General features: G+C 52.9%; 11 protein-coding genes across 11 annotated transcripts; 7 read left to right on the top strand and 4 right to left on the bottom strand.

Moving 5' to 3' along the window:
- Window positions 1-988: 988 nt before the first annotated feature.
- M409DRAFT_22633 (uncharacterized protein) lies at window positions 989-3,952 on the top strand (the record flags this gene model as incomplete). The annotated part of the gene is made up of 7 exons (XM_033806424.1): window positions 989-1,009; window positions 1,085-1,106; window positions 1,174-1,460; window positions 1,514-1,588; window positions 1,642-2,004; window positions 2,827-3,054; window positions 3,113-3,952. 7 exons carry the CDS (start codon window positions 989-991, stop codon window positions 3,950-3,952), a joined length of 1,836 nt encoding a protein of 611 aa, XP_033668093.1.
- A 2,159-nt stretch (window positions 3,953-6,111) lies between these two features.
- Window positions 6,112-7,177, top strand: M409DRAFT_22631 (uncharacterized protein; the record flags this gene model as incomplete). Its single annotated transcript, XM_033806423.1, has 4 exons — window positions 6,112-6,259; window positions 6,310-6,327; window positions 6,384-7,020; window positions 7,084-7,177. 4 exons carry the CDS (start codon window positions 6,112-6,114, stop codon window positions 7,175-7,177), a joined length of 897 nt encoding a protein of 298 aa, XP_033668092.1.
- An 862-nt stretch (window positions 7,178-8,039) lies between these two features.
- Window positions 8,040-8,367, bottom strand: M409DRAFT_22630 (uncharacterized protein; the record flags this gene model as incomplete). The annotated part of the gene is made up of 3 exons (XM_033806422.1): window positions 8,040-8,096; window positions 8,156-8,208; window positions 8,262-8,367. The coding sequence occupies 3 exons, from the start codon at window positions 8,365-8,367 to the stop codon at window positions 8,040-8,042; spliced, it is 216 nt and encodes a 71-aa protein (XP_033668091.1).
- A 634-nt stretch (window positions 8,368-9,001) lies between these two features.
- On the bottom strand, window positions 9,002-10,093 carry M409DRAFT_22629 (uncharacterized protein; the record flags this gene model as incomplete). Its single annotated transcript, XM_033806421.1, has 3 exons — window positions 9,002-9,081; window positions 9,149-9,323; window positions 9,377-10,093. The coding sequence occupies 3 exons, from the start codon at window positions 10,091-10,093 to the stop codon at window positions 9,002-9,004; spliced, it is 972 nt and encodes a 323-aa protein (XP_033668090.1).
- A 2,407-nt stretch (window positions 10,094-12,500) lies between these two features.
- On the top strand, window positions 12,501-13,544 carry M409DRAFT_22628 (uncharacterized protein; the record flags this gene model as incomplete). Its single annotated transcript, XM_033806420.1, has 1 exon — window positions 12,501-13,544. One exon carries the CDS (start codon window positions 12,501-12,503, stop codon window positions 13,542-13,544), a length of 1,044 nt encoding a protein of 347 aa, XP_033668089.1.
- A 1,754-nt stretch (window positions 13,545-15,298) lies between these two features.
- On the top strand, window positions 15,299-17,181 carry M409DRAFT_22627 (GMC oxidoreductase; the record flags this gene model as incomplete). Its single annotated transcript, XM_033806419.1, has 3 exons — window positions 15,299-15,644; window positions 15,692-16,289; window positions 16,347-17,181. The coding sequence occupies 3 exons, from the start codon at window positions 15,299-15,301 to the stop codon at window positions 17,179-17,181; spliced, it is 1,779 nt and encodes a 592-aa protein (XP_033668088.1).
- Window positions 17,182-17,802: 621 nt separating this feature from the next.
- Window positions 17,803-18,539, top strand: M409DRAFT_54386 (uncharacterized protein; the record flags this gene model as incomplete). The annotated part of the gene is made up of 2 exons (XM_033812695.1): window positions 17,803-18,467; window positions 18,509-18,539. 2 exons carry the CDS (start codon window positions 17,803-17,805, stop codon window positions 18,537-18,539), a joined length of 696 nt encoding a protein of 231 aa, XP_033668087.1.
- A 580-nt stretch (window positions 18,540-19,119) lies between these two features.
- On the bottom strand, window positions 19,120-20,791 carry M409DRAFT_54385 (glycoside hydrolase family 13 protein; the record flags this gene model as incomplete). Its single annotated transcript, XM_033812694.1, has 4 exons — window positions 19,120-19,970; window positions 20,029-20,290; window positions 20,344-20,514; window positions 20,561-20,791. The coding sequence occupies 4 exons, from the start codon at window positions 20,789-20,791 to the stop codon at window positions 19,120-19,122; spliced, it is 1,515 nt and encodes a 504-aa protein (XP_033668086.1).
- A 1,817-nt stretch (window positions 20,792-22,608) lies between these two features.
- On the top strand, window positions 22,609-23,536 carry M409DRAFT_66227 (uncharacterized protein; the record flags this gene model as incomplete). The annotated part of the gene is made up of 2 exons (XM_033816848.1): window positions 22,609-22,869; window positions 22,916-23,536. 2 exons carry the CDS (start codon window positions 22,609-22,611, stop codon window positions 23,534-23,536), a joined length of 882 nt encoding a protein of 293 aa, XP_033668085.1.
- A 434-nt stretch (window positions 23,537-23,970) lies between these two features.
- M409DRAFT_54383 (uncharacterized protein) lies at window positions 23,971-24,615 on the bottom strand (the record flags this gene model as incomplete). Its single annotated transcript, XM_033812693.1, has 1 exon — window positions 23,971-24,615. One exon carries the CDS (start codon window positions 24,613-24,615, stop codon window positions 23,971-23,973), a length of 645 nt encoding a protein of 214 aa, XP_033668084.1.
- A 590-nt stretch (window positions 24,616-25,205) lies between these two features.
- On the top strand, window positions 25,206-27,474 carry M409DRAFT_54382 (uncharacterized protein; the record flags this gene model as incomplete). The annotated part of the gene is made up of 2 exons (XM_033812692.1): window positions 25,206-25,355; window positions 25,405-27,474. The coding sequence occupies 2 exons, from the start codon at window positions 25,206-25,208 to the stop codon at window positions 27,472-27,474; spliced, it is 2,220 nt and encodes a 739-aa protein (XP_033668083.1).
- Window positions 27,475-27,695: the final 221 nt, after the last annotated feature.

Raw genomic sequence — 27,695 nt, 5'->3', positions numbered from 1 at the left:
CGTTGTCAGCAGCGACATACTGCAACATGACTGTCAACACTCAATGCCGTCTCTAGTTCGCTTCCAGCTTAGAACGTCATTTGGTGCCGCTCATATCCGGTACGCAAGCACTTGGTGCTCTATGGCCTCGTTACGGCCGCTTTAGTCGTCAAGATCGAACAGTAGTCAGCGCTGCTTCAGGACGGCCGTGACAGTCGAAATGCCCTCTCTCGCGAATTGGAGCTGGTCGACAAGAGGAGACTACCCAGCCTGCAGGAACGAAAGTCTGACAAAGCAGTTTGGTCGGAACGCTCGGAATCGGGCCTTCACCCGGCGCAGGCAGGGAGGGCGTGGTGGTTGGCGCGGACACGCATGGTGAGGTGATCACTTAATGGGCGCTCGCTTTCTGTCGCGGATGATTCACCAGTGTGGCATTGTCGCTGTGCCGTGGTTTGAGGGCGACGGCTGCTGCGTTGCTGTCGTCGTCTCTGTCTTATCGTTGTTGGTGGTGTCTTGGAGGGAGTGTTGTTCGGACTTTGCGCTTCCGTGGGGCGGGTGCACGAGACAAGCGGCGCACCGAGCTCGCCAGCCGACTGGCAGCGACGTTTGAATCAAAAGGCGAGCTGTGACGCTTAGTAACGTGCGAGCAAGCCTCACCTCCCCGTCCCCAGCCAACTGCTGCTGCTACGGTACGAGTCTCCTCTGCTGTTGACCTGCCCGCCTCCCTCCCACGCCCGCCATGGCCCCCGTCGTCATCTGCTGCCGTCGTCGCCGTCGCCGCGTGCTCCGCGAGACCTCTTTACTGACTCCCTCCTGCGCAGACTGACCCCGGCCGAGTCGCAACCAGCGCCAGTCATCGCATCCCATCCTCCTCGCCGGACGACGCGGCAGAGTGCGAACACGCAGAGTGCGAACCCAGCCTGCTCGCAGTCGCATCACCTGACGTGATCCTGCTCGCGACCAGCGAGTAATCATCTCCAGCACTCGTTGCGCCTCCGGCCTGCCCACAATGCAGCACGCTCGGGCTCAGGTAAGCAACTCATGCTTGGGCTGCACCCAGCGACCAAGCCATTCTATAAACCCAAGCTGACTGTACCTCCCCCAGGAATCCGGTCCTATCGAGATGAGTAAGTCGACATTAGACGGGCAGTATGCCAACCTTATGGCTGTACTGACTGCTGCTCTCTTTAAAAGGCTTACGCGAGCATTTGCTGGCCGCCAGCGGCTCTGGCTCTGCTCCACCTCCATACCCTCCTACCGCTGCTCCACCGCATCCAGGACACGACCAAGGCCAGTACCCGCCCTCCGAATCCGCGAGTCCGCACGACCAACACCTCGACCCCAACGTCACGGGCCAGCAATTGCCGTATGCTATGAGTGGAGACAGCAGCGCGGTGGATGATGGCTTGGGGCCGGATTCGCGGAAGGGCAAGAGGGAGCTGTCGACGAGCAAGAGAGCCGCTCAGAATCGAGCAGCACAGGTGTGATACATACTGCTCCAATTTCCCGCTGTCGCAAAGACTAATGTTGGCAGCGCGCATTCCGTCAGCGCAAAGAAGGGTACATCAAGAAACTCGAAGAGCAGGTCAAGGAGTTCCAGAACATGGAGGTTGGTACCTACTACTAAAAGTATGTTGCGACAACTGCTAATCCAATTGCCAGTCAAACTACAAGGCCTTGCAGAACGAGAACTATCAGCTGCGAGAGTACATCTTGAACCTCCAATCGCGATTACTCGAGAACCAGTCGGACTTCCCACCAGCGCCATCCCACATCAACCTCTCGTCAGGACCTCCACCTCCTGCTGCAGCCGCTGCTGAGTCATCATACGGACCTGAGCAGCAACTACGGCGCGAGATGGATCAACGACCTCCCCCACCAGCTCCTGTAGTGGCCCGCGAAGACCCGATTCATCGCGACGGTCTCAGCCAACTGCAAGCCGCCGCTGCTCACGCCCAACCAGTGCAGTCTCCATATGGTCTGGGTGGAGAGTACCCTAGCAGCCGGCCTCGACCAGAAGAAGCGGTAATGGCTGGCCACGACTCGAAGCCGACGTCTTAGAACGACGGCGACTACCTTTTTGATTGGAGCGGAGCATAGGCGTTGTTGGCATTACTTCTGGCGCCCCGCATGGCAATGACTCTGCATGGGTGGATGGCCGCAACTGGCAAAGACATGAATTGGCGTTTACGGAGTCAAAGTCACGCACCACCACTAAAGGCTCACGCTGGTTGAAGGTGGTGGGCTGTATGATCGATGGGCAATGGCGCAACATTCGGGCGGCGCTCACCGTTTTGGCGAGGACATGATTCGTCTAAGCTGAGATTATTCGCCAGGCTTGAAAGAATAAAGAATAGCTGTTTTTAGACTTGATGGCGCGAAGAGAGCACGTTGGTTCACGAGGAGCGCTTCACTGCTTGTAAAAGTCGGATTGGGGGATGTTATTGTTCACGGGCCGATCGGGCCGAAGAATCGACAGCCGGCTCGGGAAGTATAGCACTGGAATAGGATTGAACATTCACTCATGGCTTGCGATTGGGTGCAGTGAGTGAAGTTGCCTTCGTGTGAATGATCTGGCGGTATGGCTCATTCACTGTGGCCGCGCGCTAAAATCTCAGTCCAGGGGCAAATATTTCTACACTTTGATCTTCATCCCCCGACACCTCTTGGTGTCCACGCCACCAGTATCCCTCTTGCTGCCGTGGACGCTGTAGTTTTCCTGGGGATAGCAACGCTTTTGAAGATCCTGGACCAACATCACCTGGAAATCTTGCCGCCGTGCCCGCCAGCATCACCGCCAGCGCCCCCGCCGCCATCGAGAGCGCTCCAATCACTCATTCAACATAGTTCACTGACATTGCCCCCCCGCGAACAGTTTTCACGCGCATGAGCCTGCTAGGAGGCATCAACAAGAAGCTCACTAACGGGGTCACGGGGGTGACATTCAACCAAGATGCGTTCGACGAAGCGCACGCGCGCCCGCTCAAGCTGAGCGAGGTGGACTACGAGGACAGCACGCCGGAGTACCTCACGGACGAGGAATGGTCGAACCTCACCGAGGGTGGCCCTCGCGCGGTAAGTACTTACTTCTCTTGACAGATATCCCCAGCGAATACTAACTGACCGTGCCCAGCATGATCAAGTCGACGCCCGTGATGCCTTCAAGGTCACGGAGAGCCCAGCGGTGGCGGTGAAGCACCTGGGCATCAAGCTCACGCAGACGGCGGTCGAGAAGGCCGCCGTAGCTGCGGATGTCGGGCAGGAGTATGCCAAGTTCGCGCTCAAGTACATCGCGGCTGAAGTACGTCGTCGTTCTGCTCTGTCGGAGACAGGGGCTGACCCGTTTCACCCACAAGCGCCTCGAGATGTTGGCTTGATCACGAATTCGAAGGCCATGATGGATGCTATGCGAGCGGTCAAGGAGCGATTCCCTCTCCTCCAGGACCTTGAGGCAGCGTACAAGACTGGTCGGAAGGCGAGCAAGGAGGAGCGACGGGCCCGTGGGCCAGCGTATAAGACGCGTGGTACCCAACAACGTCAGGACGATGCCCGACCACAGAAAATCTCCACATCATCCAAGCTCAGCAACGACGAACGCCCTCATACCGACCTAGCAGTTCACGATGGCAAGACTGTTGACAGCGCCCACCAACACAGCAACTCCGAAGAAACCACTCTCCAAGACTGTTCCGACGATGACTACGACGGCGACATCGACATCGACAAGCAAGAAGACGGATTCTACGCTGAGCTATCGTCCAAGCTGCACTTGCACAAGGCAACAACTGATCGCGAGGACGAGAAGAACGCTATGAGTCCAGACGATGAGGACGAGCAAGCATTGGAGGCTGAGCGCGAGGACACCAAAATTGACGAGAACAAGAACGACGACTATCACGAGCAGAAAGATCCATATCAACTTGCAGACATTGAGATTGAGCGCGACTATGGCGAGTACTTTGGGCAGGGATGAAGCAATGAGAGGACCACGGCGTTTGGAGAGCAAGGCGTTTTGAGTCGATTGAGATACCCGATGAGGAGTTCAATGCACCACTAGATGGACAAGAGGAAGGATGCGATGCGATATGATACGACGCATGAGGCTATAAGATGTGATGAGCACGAAAGACGAGCTCGAGTTGCGAGACTTGCTGCAGCTTGCTTTTGCGAGGCATTGGACATACGTAGCAAACGTACCATGCGGCCGACACAATGTCCCGCACATGCTTTCGCCTCAAGTCGTCCCCCAACCAATTTTTAACTATCCTTGTGCGTGTGAAGAGAATCCAAGTACATGTAAATCTCGTGCTAGAGGTGTCGTCAGGGGCCATTAGCTCGTGATTGGTCCAAGCTCCCAACATCACAACCTCAAACTTCTCCAATATCAAATGCCCTAAGGTACGCTTCCACCCACAACTCACAAGACAACCATCCAAATCCTGCCTCACCACGATCCCAACCTCAAAAATGCCCGAATCCCCCTCCACCGACCCCCTCGTCTGGATCGACTGCGAAATGACCGGCCTCAACCCCGAAACCGACACGATCCTCTCGCTCGCGTGCTTCATCACCGACGCCCAGCTGAACCTCCTCGAACCCCATGGCTACGAAGCCGTAATCCACCACTCGCAATCTCAATTAGATGCCATGGGCGAATGGTGCACAACGCACCACGCCGCTTCGGGACTCACAGCCGCATGTCTCGCGTCGACGACCACAGCAGAGCAAGCCGCCGCCGAACTCCTCGCTTATGTGAGGAAATACGCCCCAGAGCGCAGGAGGGCTCTCCTAGCAGGCAATACCGTCCACGCTGATAAGAGCTTTCTGGTCAAGGAGCCTTGGAACGAGGTGGTGCGGTGGTTGCACCATCGGATTTTGGATGTTAGTGCGATTAAGGAGGCGGCGAGACGGTGGTGTGGGAGTGAGGTGTTGAAGGGGACGCCGAGGAAGGAGGGGGCGCATGAGGCGAAGAAGGATATTTTGGAGAGTATTGAGGAGGGGAGGTTCTATAAGAGGGTGCTTTTTGAGGGGGCGAGGGTTGGGTGAGGAGTTGGGTGGTGAGGGATTGGACGATAAGGATTGATGGTGCTGGGTTTTCAGTGCTGTGCGGTCGCTCTGAGGCAATGACCTTCGCCTTTGCTGGGACATGGAAGATACAAGCTTGTGGGAGGACAACGCTTCGAGACGAAACGAATGTCAACCAGGTAAGCGAGTAATACGACAATACCTACACCGCTCGCTCGGTATAGGCACATCAAGAGGTCTGTAAAACAGGCAGGGCATCAAGAAAGCTCAGCAAACCTCGGTATCAACTAGCCAACCCAGCAGCAGCAGCTCGTCGACAGCTTGGGTAGAATGCGACTTTAGCCAACCACGCTCTCGCGCCGAGAATGCGTTGACGGCAGAGATCACTTTGGAAAGCACTTCCAAGTTGAACCTTGCCGAACCCTCGCCGGAAGCGATCCGGGAAAGATACGATCTATTGACAGCGCGAATTCGAGAAGGACGACGAAGCCTTTATGAAGCTGGCTTTGCTGTCAGCTTTTGCAGCGTCTGAGCATGGGAATGTCAAGCCATATCGGCTCGTCACAGATCAAGTGTAGGGTTCCTTGTCTCCGATGCCTGATTCCAAGACACCGCGAAGACACCCCAGTCACGATACGCAGTCCAGCTCAGCACCGCCGTCAAACACAGGTACATACGTGTGAAGTGAGTGTGAAGAAGCAGCATCTGGCAATCCATCGGCATGGATCTCCGGAGCGCATGAACCACCGAGGCACTTTTCGCATCTCCGATGTGCGATTCTCCAACCTTAACTCTATCTTCGACCTTCCTGCCGCATGCAGTAAGTGATGTACAAAGCGAGGTCCACCCCGGCAAATCAGAACGAAGGCATTAGTCGAACGGGAAGTTGAAGCATCATACTTTGGCCTACTGCGACATCTTTCCCCAGACTGAAGGGAATTTGGATTGTAGCCGCCTTCCGTGACGACACATGTGGCGCTCACTGCTGCAAGGCCAGTCGATGTTGACCAGGATGAATGGCAAATCGGTGGGTGTTCAAATAGGTGCTGATTCCTCCTCGTTGATTTCGTGTTGGGAAGATACGCTGTCACTCGCTTCTTCGCTATCATGGCTCGCATCACCACTGTTGGATCTCTGCTAGTAGCAACAGCATCGGCGCAGCTGTTGAACATTCCTGCTCTGCTCGGCAGCCTTGGACCTGCGCCTGAGGACGACCCCAGGTTCACGAACTGGCAAGCGCCTGGACCTAACGATGGTAACGCACATCCGTCTTTCGCCAAAAATACAAGCTAACATGGATCACAGTTCGTTCGCCATGCCCTGGTACGACCCCCGAATGTTGAAGCCTTGCGTCCAGCCCCTGATGCGTAACCTCACAGGTCTTAACACCCTCGCCAACCACGGGTTTATCCACCACGATGGCCGCAACATGACCCTCCCGCATCTCCTCACAGGTCTCGCCGAAGGTCTAAACATGGGCGCCGACTTCACCGTCCTCATCGGCGGCGCCGGTCTCCTCTCCTCTCCTGACCCTCTAGGCGGAGCTTTCGACCTGAATGACCTCGACCAGCACAACTTCCCCATCGAACACGACGCCAGTCTCTCCCGCCAGGACGCGTACTTCGACGACGACCACACCTTCTACGACCCTTACTGGCAAGACGTCCTCGCGTACTTCCAAAACGGCCAGACGGCACTCAAGCCCGCGGCCGAGGCCATCGCCAACCGGACACGGGACTCAGAGGCTATCAACCCGACGTTCACGTACGGCTTCCGCGAGTTCATCTTCCGCTACGGCGAGACGGCCATCTACCTGCAAAGCATGGGCGGCTCGGACGCCGACGGCGTCACCCGCGTCGACTGGGTGAGAAGTCTCTTCGAGCAGGAACGACTTCCCTACAACCTAGGCTGGAGACCTCGCGCTGAGCCGATCACGATCCCGAGTTTGGGACAGATGGTTTTCGAGCTGTTCACCGTCAGTCCTGAGGCTGTGCCTGAGGGGAAGAAGATCTTTGCGTAAGTTTTGATCGTTCACCACGGAGAGAGAGAATTGTGGTGCTGACTTTGTGGGCGTTTTAGGGATTCATACAAGGATGTCTTCGAGGTGCTTGTGGGTGGTTCGGAGGTGTTGAACAACATCACCGACGGGCTGGCTGCTGCTGTCGGTCTGTGAAGGAAGTAGACACTGGGATTGTATGTGCGTATGATGCATGACGGCGTTTTTCCTGTTGCATAGCGTGAATGTATCGAATTCAAAAGGCGTGCTTCAGTTCTGCCGGATTTGATCCTTTTTTTCGCCGACCTGGAATTTGTCTTGTAGGTATGCGTCCACGAGCACTAAAATTACAGCATTCGGCCATATCGTTATAGCCAAGTTCTACTTCGTCCCAACATCGTTACAACAAAGTTTTGCCGAATCGCACGTGCTGTGGGGCCTTAGTGTAGATCGTGAACGTTTTGACTCAATCAAATACGTTTTCGAAAGCGTGACTACGCTTTTCAACCCTCAATACCCAGACTACTTCAAATACTAATTGCTACGAGCGTGTCCACAAAGTGAGGCGAAGGTTGAATTGCAAAAGCAGGGTGTTCACTACTCTTGAGGATAGTCTGGAAGACAATGACGACGTAATCTTAGAGAGGAAGACAAAGGTTGATAGGTGGGTTGGAAAAGGATAGTGTGTTGCTTGTGAACACTGTTGTGTTCTCTTGTGTGATGGCTTGCCGTTCTTCGACAATTCAAGGCGTACAACGAGGGGTGCATGGAATCTCCGTGGATGGCTAATCCTATCGACCACAAGCAGGGGGAAGAGTTTCCATACGGTGGCGTAGGCTCGGAGGCAGAGAGTTGATGATGTTTGCGACAAGACAGATGCGTTGGAGGATCTTACTGACGAGCAGATTGCTCTCGGAACGCTGGTCGTCCATTGATCTGCTTGGGAAGGGTGTCTGGGTATGTTCTTCCATTGTGGAAATCTCATATTGTACAGGTTGTTCTCATCATGCTTCATGCCATCGTTCGATGGCCCTGTTGTTTACTGTTGACCACCAGGAATCTGCTTGTTGACCTCCTTGTCGGCGAACTTGTCAATCTGCGAGAAAGTTGTCAGCATCATGCAATGTCGTATCTACACCAGCGGGTATGCCTTACCTTGTCGTCGTACTTGTCACCAAGACCAGCTCGGTCAGTGGCGTTGTCAATTTCTAGAAGCGTGTGAGTGACTTGACTGGACAGCAAATGGGAGGCAGGTACTGACGAGTGTTGACTTGCTTGTCGGCGGTGTTCTCAATGCCAGATGGCTTGTCGCCAGAGCCACCAGCGCCCTTGACCTTGTCCTTGACCTTGTCCATAAGTCCGCTCATGATTGCTGTTGTTGATGTGTGTAGTTGAAAACTTTGTTTTATGTGTTTGGGCGTGTCGAAGCAGTCGAACTCTTTTATAGTCGAATCGATCAATATATACCTTCTTCACGAAACACCATGGCTCCACAAAACGTCATCTTCACCCACGACGGAGCTCTCCCAGCTCTCGAGGCACTAGCGCGATCTTGCCAACTACGCACGTCGCGTGCCCACTGCAAAACCTGGAAATCGTCGAGCTCTCTGTCCAATAAGCTCCTCGCAAGATCCGATCGAACAGCCAAATTGCGTCTTTGGGCTGGAGAGCTCTCGTTTCTGGATCTCGATACTATGACGGCAAGGCTTAGATCCTTCACAGTAGCTTGAAAAGTTTCCTGGCGGAGGAGGGTTGGAAAACTTGATTGATTGATCTTGGGGCCATGATCTCATCTCACGCGATGGCAATGGCGTAATTGAAGGTTTGGTTGGCGATTCTTGAATGTGCTTTCTGGTTGACGAACATTCACTTACCTTCGCCGAAACTTGGCGATAGCTTGGCTGTCTTGTGTCGTTCGTTCTTCATCACGATCACAAGCTATTTTTACCCTGAAACTGTGAGTTCTCCATCTTCATGAACTGAATCGTTGTTAACATTGCGCTAGAAGACGCAAAAGCTTCGGACTTCGACGCTTTCTCTTGGAGGCGCATGCTCCGTTCGAGGGTCGACAAAGCTGGTGTCTGTTGACGAAGATTCAGTTATATGCCAGCGATAGAGTGTAGATCTGGTGCCTTGTGATATACGTACGTGCTACACCACAGCTCCTCTTCGCTGCACTCTCATCGATCCTGGTGTCCATGATCCGAAAGATCAAAGCCTGGTCAGGTCGCTGCTCTCGGACGTAGACAAATTTATGTGTCCCAGGATCTCTGGGCGGTCGAATTGCGAAGTTCTCAATCTCGCCAACAATCGGCACTTGAACCTGCACATGCAGATGTGAGTTGAGACTTGAGTCCACAAAAGGTCTCAACCTACCTTTCCGCTCTGCAAATCTTCATCTTGAATACTACGAGCGTCGCATAGGCATAGTGGATCTCTCTGAACCGTCTTGATGGGTTTCCATATATTGAAGATGGCAACATGCCTGCCACGTAGATGCTCGTTGCCAGGGTCGTCAGGCTTGATGTGATGTTTGTACTCGTTCAGACCGCTCTTGGGAGCTTCATCGATGTGCACCCGACGCACTGGACCGTTGATGTCAACAGCGCCTGTGCTATCTTTGGCGAGCGCGTCTTCTAGAGTAGCTGTGCGGACGTGATGTTCGTACTGAAACGTCCATTTTGCGCCAGTCTCTCTCTTCAACAAATCGTCGACCTCCGAAAAGAAGACTCGTTTCAGCTCCTCGTCATCTTGCCAGTTCTTCATTTGCGAGGACAAATGACCAATCTTGAAACCATGTTCAGCAATATTGTGCTCAGATGTCGATCCTTGGATGTTGCGGATCTGCACCGGTGTCCTTGCAACATTCGGGGAGTCATCGTTCCGGCGTGCTATCCTGAGTTCGTGCTCTGATAGAGTGCTATTGAGTTGGTCTGGCGGTGCAGCATCTGCGTCCTTGAAGTAGTTCAAGTGGGTCAAACTGAAATCAGGATCTTGATATGGTCCGGACTGCTCGGTACGGATACCAGTCACATTTTGCAATGTCTCATTCAGCTCAGAGAAGTCTGTCAATGTCTGTGCCTTGGTCGTCATGTTGCCTCAAGTAGATCTGACAGAAGGTGAAATTTGAAGATGGGAAGCTCTGCAGCGAAACGAAAAGGGCTTCTCCACAGCCTACATGCTGGCCTATCTCTCGGCATCGGCTGACTGAAGCCGTCCTCTTGATATTTGTTATCTGAAGACATAGAAATAAGAAACTAGTCGATGGTGAACATGGTCCTGGAAATTCGCTGTGTAACTGGCTTTCAAGCAAAGTCGACCTGCAGGCTTGTGGTTCTGTCAATCTGGAGCCGAGAAGAGAAGACGGAACAGTTTTCTGCGTGTCGTTGTGTCGGTATACGTCTAGTGATCATGTGAGTTGTAACGAGTATGTTGACGAAAAGGTCGACCAGGGAAAGACTGCCGATTAGCCTCAGAGCTCAGACCAGCTCGCTATGTTCTCCAAATCCGTCTGCCGAAGACAGCTTGATGCTGCCAGCACGCCTAGATTGTGGTTGTGACTCGCAGCGGACTGTTTATCGAACAAAGGGATATTCGGGTCCGGAAGCGACGTGAATGTTCAAATCCGCCAGCTGGCGGAGGGCTTGACCACTCACATTAAGCGCGCGACATGTCTTCTCGCCTGGACCACACCTTGTCTTTTAAGAATGGTCAGAATTACTCCTTAAGACCGAGCTACACGACTGCTCGTACGTCAAGGTACCCGGCTCTTTCGAGAAGTACTTCGCAATAAGAGCGGGACGTAGAAGAGCAAGGACGTGTTTGCTGCGGTGAAGCATATGCATTCGGATGGTCGCTGGACCGTGTTCCGCAGCAAGCCAAAGGAAAACGCCATGTGCGAATACTGTTTGCAGTCCGAAGAGAAGCATCTGGCTTGTACTCGTGTGGTCTATTAAAGCGCAAAGAGCAAAAGTGGGCTTGTGGATACTCATGAACGTCAACTCGACTTGTTCGTCAAGAAAGAAATGAAGACACATTTTGCATGGGGTGCACCGAAGCGAGGGTTGTGATTTAGTGGTGAAGATGGATATCACTCTCGTGTGGATGGAACGCACATGGTAGTACATGTCAGGGCGCCTGGTTGCTAAATGATACAAAGATAGGCCGTGGAAATACGGTATTCCTCGTCACTGGATCCGCCTCTCGCTCCCGACCCGCATTTCGCAAAAGCTCTCGTCACTCTGGCTTGTCCGTTGCGTACCATGTTGACGAGTAGGCTTGATCAGGACTGGAGTTATGCTAAGCCTGCTCGTCGATGAGGGCGTGTTTGCGAAATGGGGAGCGACCAATTCAGTACTCGGAGCACTCCGTCGCTCGCTAAGGCTGCTGGTCTACCGCTTGGCTACGCGTCGTCAGAGAGTACTTTTCGTCGGGGAGAACGGGGCCCAAGGACTTACTCAGCATCATATCCGTTCGGCCAGCAAAGGTGGTGACAGACAAAGTGCGGACAGCGAGTGTTGACCCGTACGTCCTAAACATCTCGTGGAGGCTGATGCCTTTCCGGGGGGCCATGGCACTGGTCTTCGCCGGGGCGGTTCCGCCAACGACACTGGCAGCATATGAATCCGGCGGTGACCTTGAAGTTGATTCGGCATTGGATCAGCCTGCATGGCTTGCCAGTCGCCTCGGTGAAAGTTTGATAGGTTTCTGAGCAAGGGAGCAGTCTGTGCCCGGGGCGCCGCCGGTTCTCCCGAATGGCTCGTGGGCAAGAACGTGGTCCAGGTCGCCAAACTATCTGGGTGTGCCCACACCAACGATGTCTTTCGACTCTTCTGCACATCCTTCAAGGTTGGGATGCGAATTATTGCCAAGAGTTGGTAATGGTTTTACTAGAAATGAAGAACTGTTTGATGTATATTGTTTCGAGAATTCCAGGAAGAACGTTTGCATGCAAGATGAGCTGGATTCTGGCAGAGTCACAAAATATATATTGTCTATTGCTTGCTTTGGGAAGCAACCGGGAGGATTGGGCGTCTGACCGTTGGACATAAGGTGTTACAGATGAGTGAACGTTCACGAGAGCTGCTCAACGAAGCAACAAGCGCCAGCCCCGAGACATTCTTGAAACGAGTGTGCTGCATGTTCAATTTAGATTCATAAGCTATCGGCCGCATCATTAAGCGCTTTGCAGATCTTTCTGTGCAATGATACATTGGCTGGCCGTAACATCGACTTAACACCGAACTACAGCGACCTCAGGCGAAAGTTGCTAGAGTGCGTTGAAACGTATATCACTTCTGGAGAACAGAATTATCGAATCGAGCGGTCCGATTGCACGAGACGTCGAGCGAGGGGCTCTTAGCAACTCTTAGAGAATTACGATGATATCCCAAAATGGCCTAGTGCAAACTACCAGACATTAGAAATCTTCGCTTAAGGTTACTGTATATTCCAAGACAACTGCCTTTATTCGTCCTCCGCCTTCGACTCCTATGTCGACATGGACGAAGACAGCATTCCGCGGAACGATTATTCACTTCCTGGCTGGGGAACAGGTCCTGAGGGGGTTGTTATCTATGTCCAAATCCGCAACACCCAATTGAACATCTACGTCAATACTGAGGACTTTTATCGCTCGCCACAAGCTTTGGAGAAGCTCGTTTCTAGCAAGGCGAAGTTCCTTTCTGACTCCTCGGACGATATCGCTGATGCTTTCGACTACTGCGAAGAAATTGCCTCGTATTTTTTACCGGCGCTTCGAAAGCTCGTACCTCGGCAGGGACATGTTGGCAGAATTACTCTTGCTGATATTGCTCTCCACCACTCTTACCAAACTCGTGCCACCTTCCACGATGAGGAGCTGGTTCCAACTTTGATCACTCAAGAAGATCCCGAGGAGGACGAAGAAGACAAATGCCACTTCGATGCTACCCCCGCCGACCTACCTTTCCCCCGGTTCCTCATGTCAGATGTGGAGGTCTTGTACGAAGACCCCACCGCCATCTTTGATGTTCCCGCCACCAAGGTAATGGTCCGTAGCCAACAGCTATTTTGGAAGCCTTCTTGGATGTCAAATGAATCGCTGGCTGGCCTGGAAAAATACTCTAAGATTCATGCTTCAGGGGTGCCTGCGCATGAATTGCGCACTTCCCGGCTGTACGGAATTGTGGTCAACGGCAAAGATGTCCTACGAGGCCAGCTCTACTATTGGATCGACATTGGCCACCATCTTACATGGCATGTCCTTGAAAGGGCTAGTAGCGAGACTCGGGCAAAGTGGGTGTCACGAATCCGAGCGACAGTCTCGTCTTTGCATGCTATGGGTGTTGTTTGGGGGGATGTGATAGCTGGGAACGTCATTATCGACACAGACGGGAATGCGATTGCGATTGACTTCGAAGGAGGGGCGACAAAAGGGTGGGTTGACAAGGAACATATGGGCACTATAAAAGGTGACTTACAAGGTCTAGAGACTCTAGTGGATTATATCCTCAACGATAACTGTCCACTGCGAGTTAGAGACAAAGAGTTGGACCGCGAGTAGCTGGACGACAGGAGTGCGGATGCTTTGGGTGTGTAAATTTTAGTGCGGGGGAATGCAAGGGAATCAAAATTCGCAACTTCACCGCTCCTTGACCTCCTCTCCCTAATATAGACACATAATCAAGCCAAGTACCATGGCCATTCAGGATGAGGAGATCATTACCCGGCTATCGAAGCGCCCTCAGCAAATCTGCGAAGGTACAATATCCGACCCTACTCTTGCGGAATGGAAATTCCCAGCCTTTTCGCCGGATCAACCGTCGTCTCTTGGAAAACTAGATAAGCTCCCACTTGAGATGCTTCATGAATGCGTGGCGCACATGGACTTGCTGTCGTTGCTACGTTTCTCGCGTGTCTCATGTCGGGGACTGGCAGTAATACGCTCACACATACTCCTACGCACCTTTACATCAACTGCTAAGGATATTCCTGCCGTGCTGGCCAAAACCCGGATCCTCGGCCTTCACTCTCTCGCGACTTTGTATACAGCCCTCTGTTCCGAGAAATGCATCTCGTGTGGCTCATATGGCTCCTTTCTCCATCTCCTCCTGGCCCAACGATGCTGTTTCCCATGTCTGATAGTTAACCAATCTCTCTGGACGATATCGCTGCCAAAAGCCAAGAAATGCTTCGGTATTCAGGACCACCGTCTGAAACGTCTGCCCATTATGTGGAGCATTCCCGGCATCTACGGCGTGCCTAAACGCAAATCGCGCCAACAAGCGAGAAGACTTACTAGTGTACGAGCAGCCAAAGAGCTGGCCATCAAACAGCACGGTTCATTTGAGGATTTTGAACAAGCGCACCCTGTAGATCACGATTTCGAGGAAGATGTCATGAATTGGTATCGACGAGCTCCTTTACACCCGCTCTCGCAGGACCCACTTGCAATCGACGAGAGGGAGAGTAGACCCGTTGATGTCTGCGAGGGAATGGGGGTTGTCTATTTCCCATGCCTGGCAAACGGTCGTATCGAGCTCGGCCATGGCTGCCGCGGATGTGAGGATGCCTATGAACAGTACGTCTGTAAGGAGATGGACGAAGACGTAGTGGATCGCATGGTACCACAAGGGTGCAACGCGAATGTGTATCTCTCGCGAGTTAAACATCGTGTCTGGTCCACTACTGGCCTCATCCAACACGCAAGACAATGCCACCTGGTTTAGACGAGTGCCGGTCGCTGACCACGAGTAAAGCATTCCCTTGCCACAGATTTCTGGAGTTAGAGGACCATTCTGGACCAAGGACGCTCAAACTCCCTTACAGAATCCAACTGCACGACAGAGGTGCTCACGAAGAGCCTACTTGCCGCCAGTAAGAGGAGTCTGCAGAAGCGATGTTTCGTGGACAGGATATGCAGATACTCGTTATGCGCATAATCGATGACGACACTGCATCCATGCAGTTTCACAGTTTGCGGTCCCTAGTCGAAGATGAAGCCTTTTCCTGCCCTCTTGGCCAGGATCCGGAACGCATCCGCTGGCCGAAATACCTCCAGCACCCCAGCCTTGCCACGATCCACCCTGGAAATTGTTCGGCTCTGCGAAAGAACTTCATCTCTCATAATCAATGTCTGCAAAACTGAGACGACGGAGAGGAGATCTTGTCTGCGAAAGCGGAAGGCGCCATCACAGGCCTCACAATGACAGCTAATTCTCACATGTACAAGACCAGGGTAGGCCCCTCATTTCGTTGACTGATCTCTCAATTGACTTTCAGGTACCTAACGACAATTCACTGAACCTGATTGCCAATATGGCTCGACTGCTCGCCACATCCCTCTTCCTGGCTTCGGCGTTGGCAGCACCCTCACAGCTTCCATCATACGCCAACCGATACGATTTCATCATCGTCGGGGGTGGCACGTCCGGCCTCGTGCTTGCGAACAGACTGAGCGAGGACCCCAATTTAACTGTGGCTGTCGTTGAGGCCGGTGACTCCGTATTCGGCAACCCGAATGTCACCAGCTCAACGGGCTATGGTCTGGCTTTCGGCACAGATATCGACTACGCTTTTCAAAGTACACCTCAGGAGCATGCAGGAAACAAGAGCCAGATTCTGAGAGCAGGGAAGGCTTTGGGTGGGACTAGCACCATCAATGGTATGCTGATACAACTTACGGTCTCAGGTTGATGCTAACAGTTCCAGGAATGGTATACTTGCGTGCCGAGACCAGCCAGATCGATGCATTTGCCAAGCTCGGAAACAACATCTCATGGGATAGCCTCCTTCTATACTACAAGAAAGCCGAAGGTCTCCAACGCCCGACCGAGATTCAGTCGCAGCTTGGCGCAACATATGAGGCCAATCAACATGGCTTCGAAGGACCTCTGACTGTTGGCTGGCCCACTGAGATGGTCGGCAACAACTTCTCGCAGACTCTGAACACCACTTATGCAGCAATGGGACTCCCTTGGAACGAAGATCCCAACGGAGGCCACATGCGTGGATGGAATGTGTACCCTCAGACATCTGACCCTTCAGCAAACCTACGCGAAGACGCTGCAAGAGCATACTACTTCCCGTTCAGCGGTCGTGCTAACTTGCATCTCTACCTGAACTCTTCTGTCCAGCGTATCACATGGGAGGCTCAGTCGAACACCACGTTACCTTCCGCCAGTGGCGTTGCGTACAAAGATGCCTCTGGAGCTGAGGAGCAACTTTTGGCCAACAAGGATGTTATCCTCTCAGCGGGATCGCTTGTGTCTCCTCTCATTCTAGAGCGTTCAGGTGTCGGCAATCCTGCGTAAGTGAAGAACATGTTCCCACCAGATAGCCAGTGCTAACTCACGTGGCCTTTCAGCATCCTCAAGCAATTCGGCATCGAGCCAAAGATCGACCTCCCCAATGTAGGCGAGAATCTTCAGGACCAAACCACTGGAAGTTACGGCACTACCGCCAATCTTAACTTGACTGGTACGAGCGACTACGTGGCATACCTGAACATTCACGACATCTTTGGCGACGACACCGAACAGCTCAGAGAACACGTTCAGTCATCCATTCCAGCCTGGGCCGATGAAGCTGTAGCTGACTCAGGAGGCACAGCAAACCGAACCGCTATTCAGCAGCTGTTTGAGATCCAACACTCCATGATCTTCGACGATGAAGTCGTCATTTCCGAAGTGCTTGTCAAAGCTCCGTCCGAAGGCTCTGGCTCAATTAGTTATTGGGGTCTGATGCCCTTCTCTCGCGGCAACATTCACATCTCTTCGGCAAACGCCTCAGCTCCGGCTTACATCAACCCCAACTATTTCCAACTCGATTACGACGTCAGCCAGCTGGTCGGCACTGTCAAAGCCGCCAGACGAAACGCCAACACTGCGCCCTTGAAGAACTTCCTGCCAACCGAAACATCTCCAGGCCTTGATGTCGTACCTGCCAACGCTCCCAAGGAGGTATGGGCTGAATGGCTGAAGAGCACATACCGAAGCAACTTCCACTACATCTCCACCGCAGCCATGATGCCCAAGGAAATGGGGGGTGTTGTTGGAGACGACCATCTCGTCTACGGAAGCGCGAACGTCAGAGTTGTAGATGCATCTGTACTTCCATTCCAAGTCAGTGGGCATCTCACAGCTACGCTCTATGCGCTGGCAGAGAGAGCGGCAGACGTGATTAAAGCCGCTCATGCATGAACAGACGACACGACGAGGGAGGACGGGTTGTAACTAGACCTCGGCGATTCATACATGCATGCAGTTACTTATAAGCTTACCATTTGACTTTGGGGAGGCTGAACTTTGACCGAGGCGGCGTTTGAGGCTCTTCTCTTTTTTCTGACGCTCCCTGACGTACGACTTGTCTTTTGGCTCATACCATCGGATCTCGAACTAACGACATGATATTTCGGAGTGACTGAACAACATGCAGATAAGGGACACTGGTGTCTGTGCTGACCATATGCGAGAAAACTCAGGCACAGAGAACATCGCACGGCGTTGATACCAAAGACTTGACCTTGCTTGTGTTCAAACACAAGGCTCCACCCTATGCAAAAGCAACAGCTTCAACCTTTCGGCCGCGTCCAGATCAGGAAGCTCACTGTCTTCAGAACGGAGAACCGCCCGTAGATCAGCACTGCGAGAAGCAACTCTCTGTACACGTTCGCAGAATCGATTCGATGCAGTGCATTCCACCACGCTATCGATTGACACAGTCTCGAGCACGCATTGGCGACATGCTGCATTTATAGGTGCGAACCCTTCGCCCATAGCTTGGTCGCTGCTCGTCCCTGGTAGAACTCCCTCCACAAAACTATGGCGCCTCTTCTGCTGTCTCTCGGGCTTCTCATAGCCGGCTTCTGCCAGGCTATGCCAACATCCCTGGACGCCCACAATGTCGCAAGACAGAACCCCTCAGTAGAAATCATCTACCAATTCCCACCCACGATGGCGCCCGAGAACACCATCCTCCGCCGCAACGGCCAAATGCTCGTAACATGCCTAACCTGCAACGTCCTCTCACAAGTCGACCCTGAACTCGGCCCAGACCAGGAACGCCGCACAGTCTTCACTTTCCCAGACGCGGTTATCGACGTCCTAGGCATCGATGAGCTGAGCCCGGATGTCTTCGCCGTGGCAGTCGGACAGGTCGATATCTCGGATCCGTTGAACATCACGAGTAATCTGATCCGCGGACCGACGGGGATGTGGATCGTGGATCTGAGGGACTACCAGGCTCCGGCGTATGATAGCAGTCTCGTCCGCGCACACCGCGTCGGCGGGGCGAGTCTGGGCGGGTTATTCGACGGTGTGGCGGTGATCAACCACGAGAAGGGCCTCGTCGCCGCGACAGATTTCGTAGAGGGGAATATCTGGCTAGTGGACATCCCTAACAACCGCACGACCGTCCTGGTCAACAGCCTCCTGTTGAGCGCCAGTGGCGGCAGTCTGTCGAGCACGCTCCTCGCCAACGGACTGAAGTACAAGGAGAGTAAACTCTACTTCACCGGCACCGTCACAGGAACCTACGGATACGTCCCCGTCGACCCTAACACCGGCCGAGCGACGGGCCCGATCAAGGTCATCTACAACTACGGCTTCGCCCTCGACGACTTCAACTACGGCCCGACGGGCAATGTGTACTTCACTACGTTCGCGGACCCGGATGGCGGTGTCATTCGCAGAAACGCTGGGACTCCCGATGGGCAGTATGGCAGCGAGAAAATCCTGGATTACTTTGCGACCAATTCGGTTGTTGCGAGGAATAAGGGGGGGAACTGTGAGCTGCTTATGACGGTGTTTCTGCAGTTTCAGGTTGTGAGGGCGACGGTTCGGGGGCCTTGCTAAGATGGAGAGTGATCGATGGGCAGGGGGTTTCTGATCGTGTCAGCATAGCTCTTTTTCGTGAATATCAATGTCATCGTTCGCGAGCAGTGGGCTGTAGCGGGTTTCACTGCGTCCACTTTTACTTGTAGTTCACAAGGAAGAGCGTGATCGGATCTCGTTCCTCCAGGTGGCTTCAGGCTCCTTATACCACACAATTCTATAATGGGAGTCTTCTAGGCCGTCACCGTACTCTAGCCATGTCAGACTGTCCTTCCACAATTTCTCCCCTCAGTCACGTCCTCCATTCTACAGCCCACAAATTCCACTGCCAGCCAACCCAGCGGTAGGATACAAAACACTCGGACTTCCACCCGAGATGACAACCCCTAAATTCCCCTTACTATCCGCCGTCAAAGCCTGACACCTCAAACCCTCTGTAATCTTCTGTCCAGCCGTAAACCCAGACTTCGCAGAGGAAACAGTAATCGTGCGTGTCGCGCCGCTGGATCCGCTGTTGCTGTACACGCCGACGACTTGCTTGCCGTCGTATCCCTTCCGCATGACAACCGTCTGGGTGTCATTATAGATAGGATAGGCATTATAGGTAAGCCACGTAGCGTCTTGATGGATCGCCCACGTACGGAGCTTGTTAACGTTTTGAATGTGGAGGTACAGATTCGCAGTCTTGTTGTAGTTGGACGTCCAGAGCGGGGCGCGGTTCGCGGGCGTGTCCGAGCCGGTATATTCTTGCTCCTGTCCTTGGTAGATGATTGGAATTCCATCCTGCAGCATGGCGAAGGTGATGGCGGTGCGGATGAGGACGATGTCCTTGTTTTGAACGATGGAGGGGAAGCGGGAGTTGTCGTGGTTTTCGATGAAGCTGCCGAGGAGGGTCACGTCGTGGCAAGTTCCCTTCATGGTGTTGACGTTGTCGACGAGGTTCTGGATGCTGCCGCTGGTGCTTTGGAACGCTTTCCTAATGTAATCAAAGGAGACGTAATTTAGGAGACCATGAAGGTAGTTTTGATACGGACACATGGTCTTCGCATCGGTGACGAAGACCTCGCCGAGGGTGTGGATGCCCCCTGCTGAGTTTTGGAAGTCATTCCAGAAGCCAGTGTTGATTTGCTGTGCGGTATCGATACGCAAGCCATCGACTGTGCCCACCTGTCAGCCTTTCCTCTTTCTGAACGAGTCTATGAAGCTGCCACTCACTTGAGTAGTTAGCCACCAGTGAACTGATCCAATCGCCCCACATGCTTGCTACCGTTGAATTTTCGGTCTTCAAATCAGGCAGAGCTACGTTGTTGCTCCCGAGCCAGCACTGCTTGATGCTTGTATCGTTGTGGTAGTCGATTGGCCCACACGGAGGATGGAAATACGACTGTTTGTTAAAAGGATTCAAAAGGCTATAGTCAACAGCGGTCTGGGACGAGACCGATCCCATATGATTAGGAACGACGTCAACCATCAGATACTAGGGTTCGTCAGAATACATGAGCAAAGACAGATGACTTCGCATCGGCATACCATTCCTCTAGAGTGCAACTCGCTGGACAGTTCTTTCAAATCTGCAGTAGTGCCGAATTTCGGGTTGAGAGAATATGCGTCCTGTGCCCAGTACCCATGGTACGAATTGCCATCCGGAGGAAGGTCATTCGACGCTATGATGGGGTTCTTCACAACGGGCGATATCCAGATCTTTGCTCGTCAGCGGCGTTCCTCACCAGGCGCTGGGGTAACAAACCGCCGTGAAGCCCATCTGCTGGATGTAGTCGAGGTTGGCGGTAACACCCTTCCACGTCCCGCCACAGTAATCGGCCAGATTGCTGCACGGAGACTGGTCGCCATTAGCCCGAGCGTATCTATCTGTCAAGACTTGGTATATAGATTGTTGACGCCACTGCGCTGGAGTCAGCCCCGATACCGAAGCCACAATCGAAAAGAATGAAAATAAGAGACGAAGTGAGATGGCCATGGCGAATGAGGACGAACAATGCGTAATGCAGCCTGATAGGTGGTTCAAACCGTTGTGATCGAGCGGTACCTACCAGCCATTATAAGTATTCTTCGTCGGGGCCATATGATCGCGCCCATGCAGCATTTGAAGACCCGCGGAAGGCCTTTGGACAAGCTGATCATTGTTCCTAGGTCCAGCGCGAGAGAACTCTCCTCGGACTACACACCTCTCCATTCCCGAACAAACCTGTCCGCACCATCTTGGAGAGGTCCCATGACAGCCATGCTTCGTGCATAGAGCGAATCATGGGGTCTATGGCCCACTCGGGAAGGAAGTCCTAGAAGAGTGCCGACCCGTATCAGTCAAAGTATAAGCCGCGTAGGATCTCTGGTGCCAAGCTAGCACTGCAGTACAGATGTTGGCTCTGTTGCCCTTTGCGAATTCGAAGGACTTAGTGGACGAGCTGCCCAAAATGTGCAGCTATGACGCTAGTCGAGAACGCATGCGCCATAAATGGTAGAAGGCGCGAGGGCCTTGGGAGCTTGAAACGCCAGAAGCAGGTGACCGGTGCACAGTGCACAGTGCATTGCAGCCCTCGAACCCCATCATGCCTCTAAGACGCGATATATGGCGGGGAAAAGGTAGGTTTGTCGTGGAGCCGACGGTATTTTCCAATAGCAGCGCTGTCATGATCGCCTCGGAATTTCTTTCGTAGTGCCTCTGGATCACTCTCACAGCGAGGTGGCTATGCATTTGAAACATGCAACAGCAAGCTGCAACGGTGTGAGTGGATGGATCTGGGTCTCGGCAACACGTTCGTTTACCGTATGCAACTACACGCCACGATGCTTATGTTTTGCCGGCGTTGGGCGACAAAGATGTTATTAGCCGCCGCGGTAGAGAAGAACGACTCGTTCAGCAGGCCGGAAGAGGAAGTTGAGGTCGACAAGCGCTTCAGTCCCAGCGAATCGGTGCCAGTCCACCGCTCCTCTGAAATGCAGTGAGCTGGCCGACAGTGGACTGTGACGACCGCGACAGACACACAGACAGACGGATGCCCGGCGGCGCGGGACGATTGACCAGATGTTTGCCCTCGTCGCCGGCGTCATTCTTCTGCTTTGCTCTTCCTTGCTTGATAGCGTCCAACATCTGACGTATCGTGGGCGAGTTGCCAGACTCTTGTCGTAGCATCGATCTCCAGTATGGCGACTGCCACTTGACCACGGACAGTTTTGGCGTGGCGAGAGCTGCTCCATTTTTCCTTGTCTTCATCGCAGAACTCAGAGATGGAGATAGAAGTGGCGAAAGACAGAGGTTGAAGTGTCGAAGGAGTGAACGACGGTGTCTCTGCCGTTCCAAGTCAGCGCGACGATTCCAGGTCCTTGCTAATGATGGTGATTGATAGTTGGGGACTTCTGCAAGGCTCAGTCAGCACAGTGGTTTGCCATCAATATAAGTTGCAATGTACTGGTCGTCCAGCTCAGTGAGCCCTCGCATTTTTATGTCGACTCTCGCTTGGACCCACTCGATGAATCCTGCAGCTCTCCAGCTTCCCCAGCTTCATTAGGGCCACCGCCGTACTTGTTTTCCTCGCCAGAATGACACCGGCCGACCATTAGTACTTCCATGCAATACGCCTTCTCTTCGAAATGATCACACCTTCCATCCACTCGTTACCGCCTCTGGTGCATTGAACCACATTGAACGAGGGAATCTTGTTCTCAACTGACGAACATCAACTGATCGGTCTGAGGCTAGGGAACAGTCTTAATCCATTGTCGCTTGCACGATACATCGACTCGTGGATCTTCCCGCAGTATTGTGTATATTCGATTATGTCCGCGTGGGAGTTCTTCTTCGGCTTCACCGCGGCAACCAAGGCTAAATTCCCATTCCTTTTCAGAGAGGATGATATCGATCGACATAAATGCAGCCGTGTAGTGTCGATGCGAGTGCTCAGCTTGGGCATGAGCCGCACGGGGACTGCTTCGATGCAAAAGGCTTTGACGATTCTGGGCTTTCCGACATCGCATGGATTCGATATGCACGAAAATCCACGAGACTGCGACATGTGGATGGAGGCTTACAATGCCAAGGTCGGTATGCTGGTCCTGGAGTCTCGATTTATGCTAACGAATGCAGTACTTCGGCGACAGGTCCATCAAGCTCGATGGTGTCTTCTGGGACAAGTTGCTCGGCCACGTATCAGGCGTGACTGACACGCCAGCCAACTGCTTCGGGCCAGAACTGATTGCTGCGTATCCGAATGCGAAAGTCGTCCTCATTGAGCGGGACTTTGACAAGTGGTTCCCTTCTTTTGAGCAAGCTGTCATCGCCGGGACAGATTCTCCAGCCGGCTTCAAGGTCATGCAGGCGGTGGAGAAGAAGTACGAGAAAGTCATACCCGTAGTTTGGCGTGGCGTTATGCAAGGCCAGTTTCATGCCAGCAATTCGAAAGAATTCCGGGAGAATGCCAAGGAGGTTTATGGGAGGCATTATGCGGAGATTCGGGAGGTGCTCAAAGACCAGCCTGAGAGGCTACTGGAGTTCCAGCTTGATCAAGGGTGGGAGCCATTGTGTGCGTTCTTGGGAAAGCCGGTGCCGGATGTACCATTTCCGAAGGTCAACGAAGGTGCAGAGCATGACGAGATGCTGAAGGTCGTTTACACCAAGTTCCTGCGGGATGCGTTGGGGCTGCTTCTGAGGTGGACGAGTCCCATTGTGGTGGCCTCGTTGGCGTGGAGGCTGTGGAAGGCTTTGTGATACGCAACAGCAGCCTTACAGTCCATTGACGTGCAAGGCTGTGAAGTATTTTGCGATGTTTAGTTGAGAAGAGAAGTTGCACAGCTGTTGACAGCGTTGAGCAGGAATGGCGCGAAAATAACACGCAATATGGTTAATATATCGAAACAACCTCTAAACGGTTATCGACAACGAGCCCAATTTCCTCCTTCTTTCCTAACTCGCATCTCTCCATCGCGCCGCCTCTTCATCATCTCTCGTACTATACAAGATCCGCTACTCTCAGTGCCATCCCTGAATGAAGACTCCACTCGGTCAAAATCGCCTAGGACATCAACGAAGCATTATCCGCGGCCTCGAGATTTCACTCCAGGCACCACCCACTCCAAAGCGCAGATGTGAGGATTGACAACACCAGACTCCAGGGAATGCCCAGGATGTCTCAAGAGGACCTGTCAAAGGCTGCCAGCACTCTGCCGTCCAGAGACAGGGGTTGACGTGGAAGTCCTTTTCACGAGATCTTTGAAAGCCTCCAGTCGACATGTAAACCTCCCACTCATCATCACAGCAGCCTCTTGTTGCAACTCTGGCCTGCGCAGCACTTCGACAAAAGCGCTCCAGTTCGCAATTGATCGTGCAGCGTTGATATGTTCTGTAGTTGGAACAGCGCATGCTTCCACTGCTGGGAACGCCTTTTCGACAGCCTCGTCAATCGCTCCAAGCCACAAGACTATCTTATTCGCGGACGAGAAAATCTTTTTCATCTGCTGAATATGGGCTCTCTTTTCGATCTCGTCCTGCTGGTTGATGCATACAGCGTCAATCCAATACTTGTCATTTCGGTCATGGTGCTCGCGAATCGCGCTCAGAACATCGCAGACCTCCAACGGAACGCTTCTTGTTCGTCCGTTGAGTGTGACGGTCTTTCTCTCTGCCGAGGAAGCTGTCTGTGGATACCAAATCGCGGTATATTTCGCTGGACTATTGAAATACTTGCTTAGATGCGAAAGCGTCAAACGAATGTCGGCGGGGTTGCTGCTCGGATGAATCTGCACCAGACGGATGGAGTCTTGCGCAAGGTGCGCGTATTGGAACAGCATGCCAGAGTATTGGCATATATTCAGTCGCACAGAGCCGGATGAACGTCGAGGATTCTATGCTCATGCACTGAAGCCAGAATGCCGGGGTGCATGTGTGAGTGGGGCCATCGATGACATCGCCTGAGCTTGCTTCAACACATGCATCCCCTTCCTCGCAAGCCGTTCAATTGACCACAGAATTGGAGCGACTTTCATCAATAGTGGTGGTGGGAAAGACAAGACTCATGTCTGGACTCTGGAAGAAGGAACAAATGCCGAGTTCTCAGCGCCGCCGCCGTTCGACCCTTCACACAGCCAATGGGAGGAGCTGCCTCTTATCTACGTCAGCCATCACTGAGAAAGCTGCGGTAGAACGTAGAACGACCAATGGCCTACGCCCAGGTATTCTGGCCGGCCGGCAGTGACACAGTACCGCCTAGGATCGCCCAACGTGAGCAGGCGGGGTCGTTACGACCAGAGTAACAAGGACTTTCTAGTCTGTCTGCCTGCCTTCTCTCTTTCATCAACTGTCTTATCAGCTCTCGAGTAACGGGGATAAAGATGCCAGGCCAGTGAATTGCGATTCGTAGGTCGCGCCGGGCAGCACGATCATGAAGATGGAGCAAGGCGACGATCCTTCTCAAACGATTGCAGTGTCCACGAGCGCAACGTCAGGTTCTAAAGGCGCCGTACCGCACGACAGTTCGGCGACTAGGAAGACTAAATCACGATATGGCTGTCGAGGATGTAAATCAAGAAGGGTCAGTTTGAAGAAGCATAGTAGTCCTTGTCTTCGCTAACGTGGTACAGCTCAAATGTGATGAGACCCACCCAGCATGCTTACAATGCCTTCGCCGTGGGAGGGAGTGTCCTGGGTATGCTCGAGACTTCAAGTTTTCCGACAAGCATGAAAAGCTGCGTTTCGCCGGCAACGAGACATCGAGGAAGCGTAAACGGAATGGTTCTGCCGATTTTCAGGAGGTCACATCGACTGAAACTACGAAGTCTTCCTCCCAAGCTAGGCATTCTGTACAGCCGAAAGGACTCACACCGAAATTGGAGCAACAGGAACCGCAGGATCCAATTGATGTGCTTCCTTTCGGTTCGAAGGAGCCAGATGTTGATGTGATGAAGCTCATATTTCCCGAGTCTCCTCTAGAGAGCCCTCAAAGATCGCCTAGCAATGGTCCATTTGACTCTATCGAAACAAAAACATCTCCTGCCGTCGATCCTGCCGCCAATGAAGCCCACGAGCGAACCGCAGATGTCAGCCAACCTGCAGCGAATACACACAATCCAGACGAAGAACTAGTGGTTGAAGAATGTCTCGAAGAGATTGCAACAGAAGTTACTCGCATGCCAAATCTTCCATCGAATCGTCAGAAACGAAGGGCTTCTAATCAACTAATCCAACGAGCGAAGTCGAGGATACCGAATACGCCGGTCGATCTTCCATCGACGCTCATCGAATACTGGTTTACCCATGTTTGTGGGATGTGGTCAGCATACGATTCGGAATCGAACCCCAATCGCCAACTTGCTCTCAACACTTGCTTCAACTCCGAGTCGGTCTTCTATGCTCTGCAGAGCATGTCCGCCGCTTGCCTAGTCGACAGTCTACCACATCTGAAGCCCGTCCTCGCTTCTACTTCTGGTAATGCTCTTGCAGCAATCAACAGAGATATGGCGATGTACTATGATCTCAATGCTCCGTTAGACGGCGGTCTTCCGACTGATTTGCTTCTCGCGATCTTTGCGATGGCGACTTCGCTATGCTGGACAGACACAAAACAACTGGGTGAACCCTTAGTGATCGGAGCGCGAACAGTCCTCATACGCTTTCAAGACACTGGCGGCGGACTTGACGACAAAAGCCGAAAAGAGCTTTTGCACTTCCATCACGCTCTAAAGTATACAGAGATGCTCCTGAACTTCGTGAGCTCCGAGTCGGCTTTCAAGGATCTGGAGATCATGCGCCAAAAGCATAGGACAAGGCTCCGCCATGTAATGAGATGGGACGGTGACCAGGATTCCATTGAAGAGGAACCAGCCGTGGGCACCACTGCGTTTGGGCCCCAGAAGGACGACGACCACGATGCAACAATTCACCCTTGGACAGGCGTCTCACGAAAAGTCCAGGAGCAATTCGGTCTGGTGATGGCGCTTTGTCGTGACCACCACACGCGCAGAGTATGTACTGGCGTGCACAATGCCAATGCTCTGTGCGAGAGCCTCTGCGATATTGAAGTCGCCCGTGAGCTTGCCCAACACCTGATGCAATCTAACTTTGCTTCGGATATTGAAGACAGTGACATGCCAGCGCCAGCTTTGCAAACAGGCGATAACAGCACGCCAGTCACCCACCTTTTGGACACAGCTGAAGCTTATCGACTGGCAGCCTTGCTGCAGCTGTACATCACCTTCCCTGATCTCGAAGTCCGTTTAGACGATGCGTCCCCAAGCCAAGAGCCGCCATTCATGGAAGATAATGGGGAGTTGGAGAGAAGTCAAGCGTTGACAACGCTCACTCTTCTCCTTGTGGATGTGCTTGAACGGATACCGCCTGAGTCGGGCACACGGTGTATCCAGCCCGTTCTCTACGTTTCGGCAGCTACGGGACTCAGGTTCGATACCCCTGTGGTTGCGGATCCAGAGGTGTTCCCTCTTACTCAGTGCACGATTGAGGTTTCTCGGGCTAGGAAGTTTATTGTCGACAGGTTGAGCACGCTGCTGAGATCACTGCCACCACGTCCCATCGGCGTGGCACTGAATTTGATCAAGGCTATCTGGTCTGAGTATGACTACGGGCAAAATGCAGCAACAGGAGGCCATTGGATGGATGTTATGATGAAGACGGGTCTGCACACGTTGTTTGGTTGATCAATGAACGGGTGCCTTCCCAAATTGGTAGATCCACGTGAGTGAGTGAAATGAGTACGGAATACGAAATGTGCAAAGTTGTTCACGGCCCCCACCCTAACGCGAAGATCACGTCGCAACTCTTCGTCCTTGACATTCTTCCACAAACAGCAACGCCAATGCTTCCAGAGGCCCCATAGACTACGCCCTTTCATCGAAGGTTTAGCATGTCAGTCACATGG

This window comes from Zasmidium cellare, assembly GCF_010093935.1.
Source record: "Zasmidium cellare ATCC 36951 unplaced genomic scaffold M409scaffold_16, whole genome shotgun sequence".
Taxonomy (NCBI): Eukaryota; Fungi; Ascomycota; class Dothideomycetes; order Mycosphaerellales; family Mycosphaerellaceae; genus Zasmidium; species Zasmidium cellare.
This window is presented reverse-complemented; position numbering and strand designations above follow the sequence as displayed.